General features: G+C 41.1%; 1 protein-coding gene across 1 annotated transcript; it reads right to left on the bottom strand.

The window, feature by feature from the left end:
* Positions 1–180: 180 nt before the first annotated feature.
* LOC114439384 (E3 ubiquitin-protein ligase pellino homolog 1-like) lies at positions 181–11,256 on the bottom strand. The gene is made up of 7 exons (XM_028411307.1): positions 11,055–11,256; positions 5,629–5,818; positions 2,864–2,993; positions 2,464–2,565; positions 2,118–2,315; positions 1,852–2,040; positions 181–1,592 (listed from the first exon to the last, which is right to left on the bottom strand). The coding sequence occupies exons 2-7, from the start codon at positions 5,772–5,774 to the stop codon at positions 1,014–1,016; spliced, it is 1,344 nt and encodes a 447-aa protein (XP_028267108.1). The 5' UTR covers positions 5,775–5,818; positions 11,055–11,256; the 3' UTR covers positions 181–1,013.
* Between the last annotated feature and the right edge of the window lie 1,489 nt (positions 11,257–12,745).

Below are 12,745 nucleotides of genomic sequence, written 5' to 3'. Positions count from 1 at the left end.
AAATATATTATTTTTTATACATTCATTCTTACACGGTACGTAAAGTCATATATAGTTCTATACTGTGTCATGTGTGTTTACGGGGCATTTGAAACGTCCCGATTAGATTAACAGCAAACAGGCTCCACAGTTGCAGGTTTGTCCTGTTGCTAGGACGACAGCTCGAGACGAATGTATAGACAAGCTTGACAAGTTGGTTATTCACACAGAGAGGACAGAATGAAGGGACACAGACAGAGACAGCCATGTGTTTATATTGTTTGCAGCTGTACAAAAACAGTCAGTGTGCAGCATGACTGCATGGCTGAACAAACATGAATGATGAGACACGATAATGGTGAATAAATATAGGAAATAAGTCACTGTTGATCAAAGGTCAATTTCTCTCAGAGCTACATTTCATCTAAAATATTACCGAAAGTAAATGATAACATGGTAAAAAGTTTGGTGGTCAGAAGAGCTGTTGGTTTTTCATGTCTGTGGACATCAGCTCGTTTCTTACATACACTTTTGTTATGCTCTAGTCCAGAGCTTGCATTAAGTTCATGATCATAAAATAGAATTATTCTGAATATATAAAACATTAAAAGAGTTTCCCTGATTTTAGTAGAAAGATCATTTTATCTTTTTTTCCACACTTCCCTGCTTAAAAACCCCAGTGTATTCCAGAAAGAGATTAAAAGCTACAAGGAGACAAACTGAAACCCGAGAAATGATCCTTTTAAGGCAGGGTGAGACAGTAATAGGCTGTCAGGAGACAATACTGCTGTTAAAGTCTGCACTAGTTTTACAAAACATTCCAGAAGCGGTAAAAGAATAAATAAGAAAGTTTAAGGCAAATCAAACTCCACTACAGCTGTGTCCCAAGGAACTCAGACCTCATCAGACTGAAGGCTGGGAATCAACCCAATAAATGCACTTATACTGGACAAAATTAAGTTAACTTATTGAAACCCCTAAATTCTGCATTTTTCCAACTGGCTACGGCTTCAGAGGAAGAGTCTGTGTGGCTTCTAGTCCAATGGGCTTTGGAAGATGAGTCTTACGTAGCCTGTGTCTCCGCCCAGAGGCTGGATGCAGAATGGGCACGCAGAGTGGAAGGCGTGCGTGCCATGCGGCAGCGGGATCTGACTCCAGTACGCCGTCGTCTTCTCCGAGCAGACGTGACCACAGGGGACAAACGAGTGCGTTGGGGGCTCTGCGTCTACATAGAAGCCCGCCTCGCAGCCAAGCCACAGTGGCACGTAGGGCCCCCTCGCCCGGCACATAGGGCACTCCCTCTCCTGAAAGTCTGCTTCAACCTCTGGGTCGCGGCGCCCTCCCCAGCCATGATAGCCGTGCACATGACCGCAGCGCATGTAGGCCCAGGGCTGCTTCTCATCCAGGACGTCTTTGCGCCGCAGGCTGGGGAAGGCTAGCGTGTTGAAGCCCACTGGACACTGTGGCCGCCCGGCATTCAGCTCCTGACGCAGCGCTTCCAGGTGTTTGACTGTGGGGGTAAGCGCCAGGCCCTCCGCTGTCCGCCAGAGCAAAGTGGCACCACACAGGTCGATAAGCGAGCCGTCCACCAACTCATTCGTCTCAGAGTCCACCTGAAGCGAGACAAAAACACTTAAATCAAATCACTCTGTTTAAGTATAGATTTTTTAAAGTTAGAGAGCCAAACTGCTCAAGCACCATCACATTACCGTTACCCTGAGACTATGGGTTTGTGTAGTTGCTGCTACCATCAAGCAAACATGAAATTACAACATTGTCTTCTGTTGTTTTTATCCAGAAGACTGTTAATTATATATTAGTGCCAAAATCCAGTCACAGAGTCACAAGCTAGCTATGGTGGATGTCGCCTACCATCTTGCCCCTCTGCTGAGCTGATCTCGTCTCTCGCAGTGTGAAGACATTGCCGCAGACTGAGATTTCCCTCCACAAACCCGGTTTGGAGTCCTGGCTGAAGCCGTTACGAGGATGCATCACCAGCACGCCGTTTGTGGTCAGGGCGTCCATCTGCCCGTCCTGCATCCTCCACTTGGCTGCCTTCTCCTGTGAATAGGTTAGAAGTCTATGTTAAGCATCTCCACATTGAAAACAGCCATACAGCTAATCGCACGTCTTCCTACCCCTAAGAAGATGTTCTTAGAGGAGTCGAAGCCTGCTGCGTAAATCCGTGCCGTGTAAGGAGGGTTTCTTTGGCAGATGATCCGACAGGCAAAGCGGGAGATGGTGCTCTGAACTGTCTGACCATCAGCAGGGCTCTGACCGCCAGGCACGGTGTCCGTCACCACAAAGTCAATGGGATTTTCTGTAGACCGACCAATCTATAATTTTACCCCAAAAAAGTGTTAGATTTTACATTATTACTATTTTTGAACACATACGTTTCACACTCACTATTTTGCTCATTTGCTCATTCCCACAATTCTTCTCATTTTTCAGAGTTTGATAAGGCTAATAAGGCATACACACCTGGAACATGTCTGTGTTGCCGTCGTGTGTGTACTCCACCACCACCGTCTGTGCCCGAGAAAGGGTGTATGATATGCTGTGCTGCTCCTTGTTGCTGATAGCCTGCAGGAGCATAAGAGAGATGCTTCATTGCAATGTTTGGACAGAGACAGCCTTTATTGTTCCATAAGGAACTGTTGTAAATGGCTAGGAAATAAAGCCGAAAAGAAGCTGCCAAAAGCTGCAGTTCCTTGAGTGGCCAAAGGCAAGTCAATCCTCATTCAAAGTTCAGGATGACTGACAATCAAATACACAGTACCTCTACATACCTGGTATACGACCTTTCTCCATCTATTGCCTAAATGTGCATACACAGGAATACACAAGAAGCCACAGCCAAAAGTAAGTGTTGAGCCCTCACCTTGGCAGCCTGAGGCGTGCAGGATGTGTGGACGGTGCTGGGTTTCACACCGTTGGCCTTGTTTCTGCGACACAGAGCGAAACGACTTTTCCGCCTTCCCTTGTCACCGTTGGGAAGAGACCCGTTACACCTGAACACAAAAACTAAAGTCACTAAATCTGCATGCATGCTATCAGGGCATCTGCAGCCTTACAATAGATCAGCAAAATATTTACCCTGTACATATATAACTGGAGGACACTTGGTTATATATGTGCCATTCTGTGCGTACATTTGGACTGACAACAGATAATCACTCATTTTGCTTTATACGTCACGGATGAGATAATGTGACATCCTTGGTGTCCAGGCAGCTCTGTTTCAGCTCTGCATCACATAATATAAAAACAAACAAGAGCTAGCTTCCCAGAACTTTAGACTGGCTGCTGAGTCCACAGTGAAAGGCGCTCATTCAGGAAGTCAGCTGAATTCTTTACTGTGGTTTACTTTCACAACACATGCACAGGATTTAGGTTGTGTTGCTGCTTAAGTCATGAGTCAATGGTGTCTCAATGCATCCTCTATGATGCACCACAAGTGTAGTTTAAATTACTATGCTGCACAACAACTCTGCTATGCTACCCAGCATTGGTATTCAAATATCTTTAAAATATCTTTAATAGTTAAGTTGTAAAGTAACACACATGTAAACATTTTTTAGGATTAACTAAACACACCCTATGTCTGCAGTGCAGGTACAAAAAAAACAACAAAAGACATTTCCCAGACATTTGTTTCACAGCCTCCAGTGGAGACAGGAAGTGACAATCAAAAGCAGGATGTTATGGTTCTGTGGTTAAGTCATTTATCCACCCATTAAATATAACTTTAACTGGACTACATGTATTTGCACCATGTTTTATTCTAGTCTTGATTCATAACACATTTGAAAAGACAATTCAGAAAGCTGAACGTTATTGGAGCTCTCGGTCAGTTGGTCAGTTCTATCTGGAGGTTATCGTCAAAGACAGACTGCCACTAGCCGAGGGTCAAGTAAACATCAGAGTTCAGTTGAGAGTCGGGCCATTCTTTCAGTGGATAATGCAAACTTCCTGCGTTTCAGATAAAGCAACACCCACCTCCCTTCTAGACAAACCCAGACCACCCCAACTCCGCTGTGGCTCCACTGTCTCACACATAACACGACCTCTGTTTTCACTGCATGCTTCTTTAAAATTAAACCTTATGACTAGTCTAATTGTTAGTTGCATGTTATTCCAGACTGTTTAATTCCACATGTAGACACTATAATACAAAAGCAAACAAAAGGTCTGAAACCACAGCTGCCTCAACCTTCCCGACGCCCCACGACCTCCTGGAACCACAGACTTGCTCTTGTGTCCACAGTGAATGGCCTTCAGTCTGCAAGACAGCTGCATTCTTTGCTGTGCCCGAGTGTCTCAGTGCATTTGAGTGGATATAGGCTGACTTGGCAAGCCACAGAATAAAATTTACGCCGTGCAAAAATATGCTGCATGTACTAAGTTCAAACAAGAGATGTGTTTCTTATTTATCTGGACAAAGTGGAAACATGGTGGGACACAGGAGGGACTTTCAAGGCTCACAACAACAGTGAAATGACGACGAGGCAACATTTAAGAGCTGGGAATTACACTTAAAACTTGAACTGTCTACAGCGTCTCCCTTATATCAAGCCATGTGTTTAATATTGTTTAATATTGTTGCTAGTGTTGCTAGCTGGCTAAGCTTGGTTTTATTTTTCCATGTGACAAATTTTGTCAGAGGGTGATTGCACACCTTTGCATGGGTGTAAGAGTACTGACTAATCTTATGTCTGTGTGAACTTGCCCATTAGATTACCCAATGCCAGTACGTCAGCTTCACATGTGCTCAGCAGCTTGTGAGCATAAACATGTGCAGTTGTCTTTACAAGTAGCTGGTTTGTACTGACACATCACTGGTAACGCAGCAACACTACATCTAAACTCCAGGCGTTGCAGATATCCAATTGCTACATTAGATAAAAAGCAGTACATCTGTGTGAGCTTGCAAGCTAACACTGAGGCAGGACACACAGACTACTAACATGCACAAAATAGAAAGTTAAGGAAGACATTGTTTGAGTTTGAGTTGAAGAAACTTTAAAGATGTTGTGCCAGGTCTCTATGGTGGCCCTGCTGCTGCACGCAGAAATGAGGAAGTCAGTACTTTTTGTTGCAGTGCCATTGTTGCAAAATAACCCCCCTTCCTGTGCTTACTGGAAATACAAGCATGCATTCCAAATGTGGTATTTGTGTAAGCAGCTTCTGGCAAGAGGGCATGATCACAAACAACAATAATAATACATTTCCATTGAACTGCCGCCTGTTTTTAATTTCAGCAATGCAAACAAAAGCAGAGAGAAAAAAAATACCAAGACTGTGACTATTGTATAAGTGGTTTTGTAGTGAGCCGTAATCCACTTACATGCAAGAAACAACACTGTTTATTGTCCGTATTGGGTTACTGTATGTCTAAGGGGTTTGGCGTTGAAACAACAAAAAGTTGAAACTCAACTGTGTAAGTCAGATCCGACTCACAAGTAAACCAGTTTGCTTTACTGATGTGGATTAGTTATTAAATACAAGTGGTAATACAAGGTCATTGCTACTGCTAACATCTTTTTTTAATGATCTGCAGATAATCATACTTGTCCAAGTTGGCCTTGTCAAATTCTGCCTCAGTCGATTCACGTTTACATACACCATAAATCATTAACATCTTACCCCAGCACAATGAGCTCTCCATATTTGATTGGTCCTTTGGTGGATGCAGTTGAGGTAGAGATGTTTTCCTGACCCAGTGAAAACATCTGTGCAGCTTTCTGAGAGAAAAAGGCTGAGGACTTTTCCACTGCGTTAACTTCCTCCATCACCGTCTTAGCATCCCCAGCTGTGCAAATACACTACACATTACCTGCAGACACAATTAAACAAACAACTTCACATAAGCACAATTGACAGTACATGTAAAGCAAATCATTTTGAGAACGCATCACTTGAAGATATTTAATTTAACATTTAAAAATCCTCTTCAGAAATCCATTCAACACACACAAAGACTTCAACACAACACCATTCATTCCCACAATGCACCCACACTGTCTTTGTACTGGAAGCTGGGAGCTGCAGTGGCAGACAATGTATGTATTCACTCCAGTACACTGAGCAGGGTTGTGAGGTGTAAAACAGGGGCCATTTGCGTCTGTGACAGGGTGACTCATTTAGGAGCACACTAGAATTGATGTTTGTACCATGAAAGAAGAAAAAAGAAAACAAGCCGAGTATTCATTCAGAAGCCTAACGCTGATGTCAAAATGCCAAAGAGGACAAAAACTTACACAGCTGAATATTATGATGAATTCTTTGCTGACGTTGACTTTATGAGCAGGAAAAGTTAGTTCAACATATACTTTGAAGGCAGTGTGAGTCAATTCTCATTTAGCCCAACCCTTTGTAATTACAGATTAGAATAAATATTCTTGAATTCAGTAGCCCTTTTCATTTGCCCATTTCATTAGGCCCTTTTTCTGAATGCCTTGCCCTTAAAATGGTAATTACTCTTTGAGGTTTAAAGTATTGCAAGTAGGCAGGCCATTAGTGCGTAGTGTGGGCAGTGGGTCACCAGGAAATATCCAGTATAATCTGCTTTTTAATGCTCATTATTCAGATTCTTGCATTTTAAAAGCAGTTCGCTCATTCTAATTAGACATAAAATTGATTTCATTAGCTGCATGTTAAATATAGCCAAGGCACTAAGCACAGGCATGATACAGGCATGACGTGTTAGATGTGAATTACAGGTTGTTTTTTCTAGTTTCTTTCTGAGCTCATAAAGGTCATATCCAACACTTCCCAATCTATGTGTGGCCCAAACCTTTCCTGTAACTCTAGAAATGTTTGTCATTTAAAGTGGCAGCTGTAGACAGTAACTCCACCAGCTGTCCCCGCCTTGTACAAATCAGATATTCTACTTTGCAGCCCAGCATTAAGCCTCTAAGTCCACAACTAATAGTAGGATTCGTAGTTTGAGCAGCAGCTCCAAAGTCTACCACATGACACATTTTACACGGCCTGGCAGATATTTGCTGGTAAATGAAGTCAAAGCTCTGTGAGCAGGCAGCGTGTGAGGGAAGACATTACACATTACATGCAATCTACACTGTAATGATACAAAGCTGCTTCAAAATCATAGGAGGTGCTGCTGACAAGCAATGACATCCACAAGGTCTGTCAATCAGAACAATGTTGTTAGAAAGAGGGCATGAAATAATTCCATTTACATGTTAACTAAATTGGGAGAAAACAGGGGACATTTCCCATGCCCCTTGTTTTATTATTTATCTATGTTACATCATTCTTTATCACGTTTAAAAAAAAAAACGAGAAAATTGCAAGTATAGCCATTAGACTTGTTAGCATTAGCTTGCCACTTAAAAAAGGAAAGAGTAGTGATGGTATAATCCACAGATCAGACTGGAGGGTAAACTGCCGCATGTTGTGAGGCTCAACAAACCCAAACCGTTGGTAGCCACTACAAAATTCAGTGAAACCCCTAATGGGTGACTGAGGTGTGCTGTAATAATTCAATTATGGCGTCTTACTTCAATTATGGCTTATAACGAATCAGGCTAAAGTAATCATAAAAGGGTGTTTTCATGGCAATGCCTTATTTACATTGAAGTACTGCTGTGCATGTAAACAGAGCCGTTGTTTGCTAGTTGTCCATCTTTTTATATGATGAAGAAAAAAACATAGACCTTAGTGCTGTGAGAAAATCACTAAAGTATTACAGACCATTCCAGCCAACGCTATCCAATCAGCAGCACGAGGACTGTAAGACCAACTCTCTGGGAAACACTTCTGCATGTTAGCTCATGCAGCAGCAGCTGTAGCAACACATGTACATTAATTACATTACCAGGTGTGTTGTTTTTCCACTCTCCCCTGTTAGTGTAGGTGCTTTTAAAGGAACACTGATGGAAAGGGCATTAGGCTCAAATATCTTTCAATCTCAGGAATGAGTTACTTCATCATTAAAGATTATATCATCTGTTCTGATCAACTTTTTACAACACACATACATATAGCCAGTGGACAGAGACTGCCTGAAATGGGACACCAGATGAGAAGGACGACTAAAGTGACTTCACTCATTTACAACAACTGCTCTGTTGTGCGTTTCTTTCCTCTCGTGACAGTGACATACTTCTATGGAGGTGAATCACACGTCTCTCTGTTAACACTTCAGCTCAAAGCTGATTTTATCCCTCAGCACTTGTGACTCAGACCACATGGTTTCTAATCGGTCTCAGCAGCACATCATCATACAATCTAGTTTTGACCTCACATTGCTATGATCATAACTCAGTTTTGATGCCATTCTTTGAAGTTTGACCACATTTTGTTCCGTTTCAAAACACCATTAAGGCTGATGTGTGAGGCTGTATAGCGTATGTCACCTAATGTGTCCTGCTTACTTTGAAATGGGAGTGATTCAAGTAACGCTGACTTGGAAAATTAACGTTTATTGAACATAATTAGACTCTGACCACAGTTTTTGCTTGTTCGGTTATGTTCCCTCAGTGCCTCATGGCATTTGAGATACTTGTATTTGGCTTTATTAAGTGATGTTTTACCCCATCTTACACCTGCTAATACCATCTACAAGTTTCAAATATACCCTTTCAAAATAAAAGCTGTATAGAAATAAAAAAATATATATAGCTTGTTTTATAATTTAGTGACTGCTTACCTTTAAATTATTTATCAACAGACACACCACACCTCACAGCACCTGGGTCTAACACTCAGGCAGGATTGCTGCCAGGTGTCTGGGCTATATTCAGATTTTTAAATATCACCATCTGGCTGACTTTTAACCATGGTAGAACCGAAGCTGCACAGCAAGTACACTGAAAACACTGAGTCATCATTTCTACGTACAGGATCCTGACAGGGCTAAAAGTACTGACAATGGTGGATGACGAGCCACTCAGCCTGCCAAACCAGACCAGCGCTTGCTCACTGAAAGAGGGTCACACCATCCAGGTGTTATGTAACATCAGCACAGGAAATACCAACCGAGTCACACATACAACAAACCCAGTCCACCATGGCAACAGAGAGAGACATAAACATTAAATGTTTACTAAAATATGGGGAGGGTATATATGTTGTGTGCATGCCTGTGTCATTTTGGTCAACGAGCAAGTATCAAAGATACTCATGTATTTTTAATGCATTAACCTACAACAGAAGTAAAACAAACCTTTCAAGATGAGAACGCAAACAGCAATCAAAACCCATTAGAGACAGTATCAGTGCTAAAGACAATAAGCCTCTAATAACAACTTTAATTCATGAACACAGAACAGAGTTCCATGTTTCACACATAACTTTGAACCATTCTCAGCACCAAACATTCATAGGTGCAAACCATTGTGGCCATGTCGCACTGTACAGGTTCCTTTCTACAGTACCTGCAATAAAAGGTTGGCATATTTAAAGCAATCTGCCACCCTGATACTGCTGTTTACTTCTGATGTGTCTTTGATTACAGTGCTCACATTTAGTGGAAGTGTGGGCTGGTTCACTAGACACATCATAGTTCCATAAATCCTACCAGCAAAACGTTCAGGAAGCAGAGCTAACCAGCTTAACTAAAACACTCAAAAAGAAACTCAAAGAAACTCAAAACTCTTAACTCAAAAGAAGTGGTTTTATTAAAACAGTCAGGATGTTCATTTTTTTTAAAGACAACTATAACCAATCCAAACAGAGGAACGTGTAAAGTGTCCATCTGAACCTGGTTTACATGCATAATTCTTTAATAAGCAGATTAAGTCATTCCTGGAGTCAACATTAAACAAGATTTTTTTTAAAGCTGGGTTAATCATTAACAATCTGCAGGACTATATTGGAATATATTAATAACATTAACATGTTTAAGTTATTTACATTACATTAGTAAAAATGTTACTAACAAGAATGGTTAGCCAGTGAAGGTTTTAATACCTTTTATTATGATAAATATTATCACTGCACCTTGAGAGAAAATGATATGAAGTTTTTTATGTTAATGTTTAGTTTTAGTGCGTATCATTCTATGCCACATGAGATTAAATATTAGCATGTATTTATTTTTAGCTGCACTGAGAGAAGTCACACTCATTTCCTTATCTTATCTTTTATGTTATCATTTTCTTAAAAGATAAGTCTGTGGTAATGGCAATTTTCAAAATAGCTTATGTGCTCCTGCAATGTTTTATTTAGCGTTTTGTTTATATTATATACTTTTAAATCATGCATCACAATAGTTACTACACCATGGATCTCTCCCATAGTGTTCAGTGGTCTTCAGACTGCTGACAGCAGCTCTTCCACCCAGACTCAACTTTCTGCTGCTTCAGGTCAACACTCCCGTCCACAGATGGACTGACATGTCTGAAGGCTTTTAATATGAACAGGCAGTTGGACAAAAAGGGCAAAGTTTCCAGATTTAAACGGGGAACAAAAGTAGCGTCTGCTGGGACAGATGCTTCGGTAGGATGGTGCATGCTAATCAGTTAGTGTGGCCGGAACAAAGGGGACAGCTGGGACACATGGAGGCAGAGCCCGGCGCGGCAACCACAAGCACCGAGGCGACTCTGCGTAGGATGTAATTTACTATGGGATAGTATTTGTAATTAACTTTGTGGGAAATAAACAGGGATCTCTGAATTTATCACAGCACCCAGTGAACGACAACACAGAAACTGTGGTGTTTTAGTACCCGGGAGGACAAAGAGAGCACTAAACTTGAACACTATATTAACATAAGATCACATTTACACCGGTAGACTTCAAAACTTAACATAAATAACGCGACATATTATCAAAGCGCTGATTTACACGGACAACCACGGAGTATTAAACCCCACTAAACATTTATCACACGTGTGAGAGAGAAAATACATTTTAAGAATGCTTGTTTGAAGGGATGCTGACAGTAAGATAATGTTCCACAGTATCTGTGTAGCTCATTTGTTAGCTTATTAGCTTTTTGTGTAGCATGAGGCTAATAATAATAACGCTGATAGTGGGAAACACGTCTCTAAACATTGGAAACGTTGTTAAGCACAATGAAGAGAAACTACAGACAATAAACTCACCAAAAGTTACTGCTCCTCCAAAACCATCATGATCTGTCTTTGTTCCGGGAACTGACGGTGCTGTCGGCCTTTCAGCAAAAGAACGTGTTTACTTGTTCAGTGCGTGAAGTTTTAACGAGCTTATACCTGCGGAGGAACAGAACAAATCCCAAGTCGACGCGGTCTCAATACGTGTCAGAACTGTCTGCAACTAAAACTACATCCTGAGCGACTTTACGGCGTAAACCGACCAAACTTCCGGTTAACATTTCAAAATAAAACTTCTATCTTCAAAGGCCACTGACTGTATAAATGGCGACATCTAAATGTGAAAGAGCACAAGGCATTTACACAGCAGATAGATTACAATTAAGGCCTTTGTAAGAAGTATTATTTTCAGTTCTTTTATTATATCTTGGCAAACTAAGCTTTTAGAGGAAACAAAATGTACTTTGTTTTATTTTGAAAAGTTACAAAGTAGAACTACCAGTTTTCAGTGTGCTGGTTTCCGTGTGTGCCTCTGTCCTCTCAGTGACGTTTTGTTTCTGACTTGTTGCAGTTTTTACCATCATAAAAAATCTATAAATAGACCCAGATTAGTTGTCTGAGTTATTTTTTTATTATTATTTGTATTCTAATTAAATAAAAAGAAAATGGACAAAAACACTTTGTTCTAATGACAGCATGAGTGAGCAGGCTGCTGTGTCAACAGGTAAAAACATGGAAAAACACATTAGCCCTGAGACAGTTTAACAAGAGAAAATCTGCAGATATGTTTTACAGTCGTACAAGTCATGATAGGTGATTTAAAGGAGCAGCACAAACCCGCAAAGCAGGACAAACCAGCACAGCAGTGTTTAACTTTCTTCACTAAGCAAATCAGTGCGTCACTTATCAGGAAGTAAAACAAAATGCAAATATTACATTAAAAATGTGTCACAGCCAGAAACGTAATATAATGTGTTTATTTTTAACAAATATTTAATTTAATATTTTATTTCCTTTAAACATTTGTTTATGGTGCAGATAAAGCAAAGTGTGCATAGCCCTCTAGTGTTAAAGCTGTGAGATTACAAGAACGTAGGCTACATAGATTTAGAATATTAGGACGTGTTTTAAAAAGAAAAATAGGAAAACATTTTCTAGGAAAGAGAAAAAAACAATATTTGAATTCATGATAGTTTCTGGAAAATAATAATCTCTTTAAACGCTGAGAAGACTAAGGAGATGATTATTGACCCAAGGAAGAGGACAGACCAGCACGCCCCACTCTTCATCAACGAGGCCCAGGTAGAGAGGGTGAAAACCTTCAAACTCCTCGGTACCCACATCAGTGAGGATCTCACCTGAGCTCACAACATGCAGCAGATCATCAAGAAGGCGTTGGAGGAATACCCTCCAAAATCCTCAGCAACTTCTACAGATGCACAGTGGAGAGCGTCCTGACAAACTCCACCACAGTCAGTAGGAACTGTACTGTTCAGGACAGGAGGGCTCTCCAGCGTATCATCTACAATGCCCGGGTCACAAAGAGGGCCCACAACATCATCAAAGACCGCACTCACCCACAGCACTCACTGTTCACACTCCTGCCGTCAGCCAGATGCTTCAGGAGTGTAAAAGCAAGGACAACAAGTCAGTTTCTATCCACAGTCCATCAGGCTGCTGAACACTGACTGAACATTTATCATGTAACATTATTGCCACAATGC

Source organism: Parambassis ranga, chromosome 1 (assembly GCF_900634625.1).
Source record: "Parambassis ranga chromosome 1, fParRan2.1, whole genome shotgun sequence".
NCBI classification, from domain to species: Eukaryota; Metazoa; Chordata; class Actinopteri; family Ambassidae; genus Parambassis; species Parambassis ranga.
Note: the sequence above shows the minus strand (reverse complement) of the source record. Positions and strands in the feature narration are given on the sequence as shown.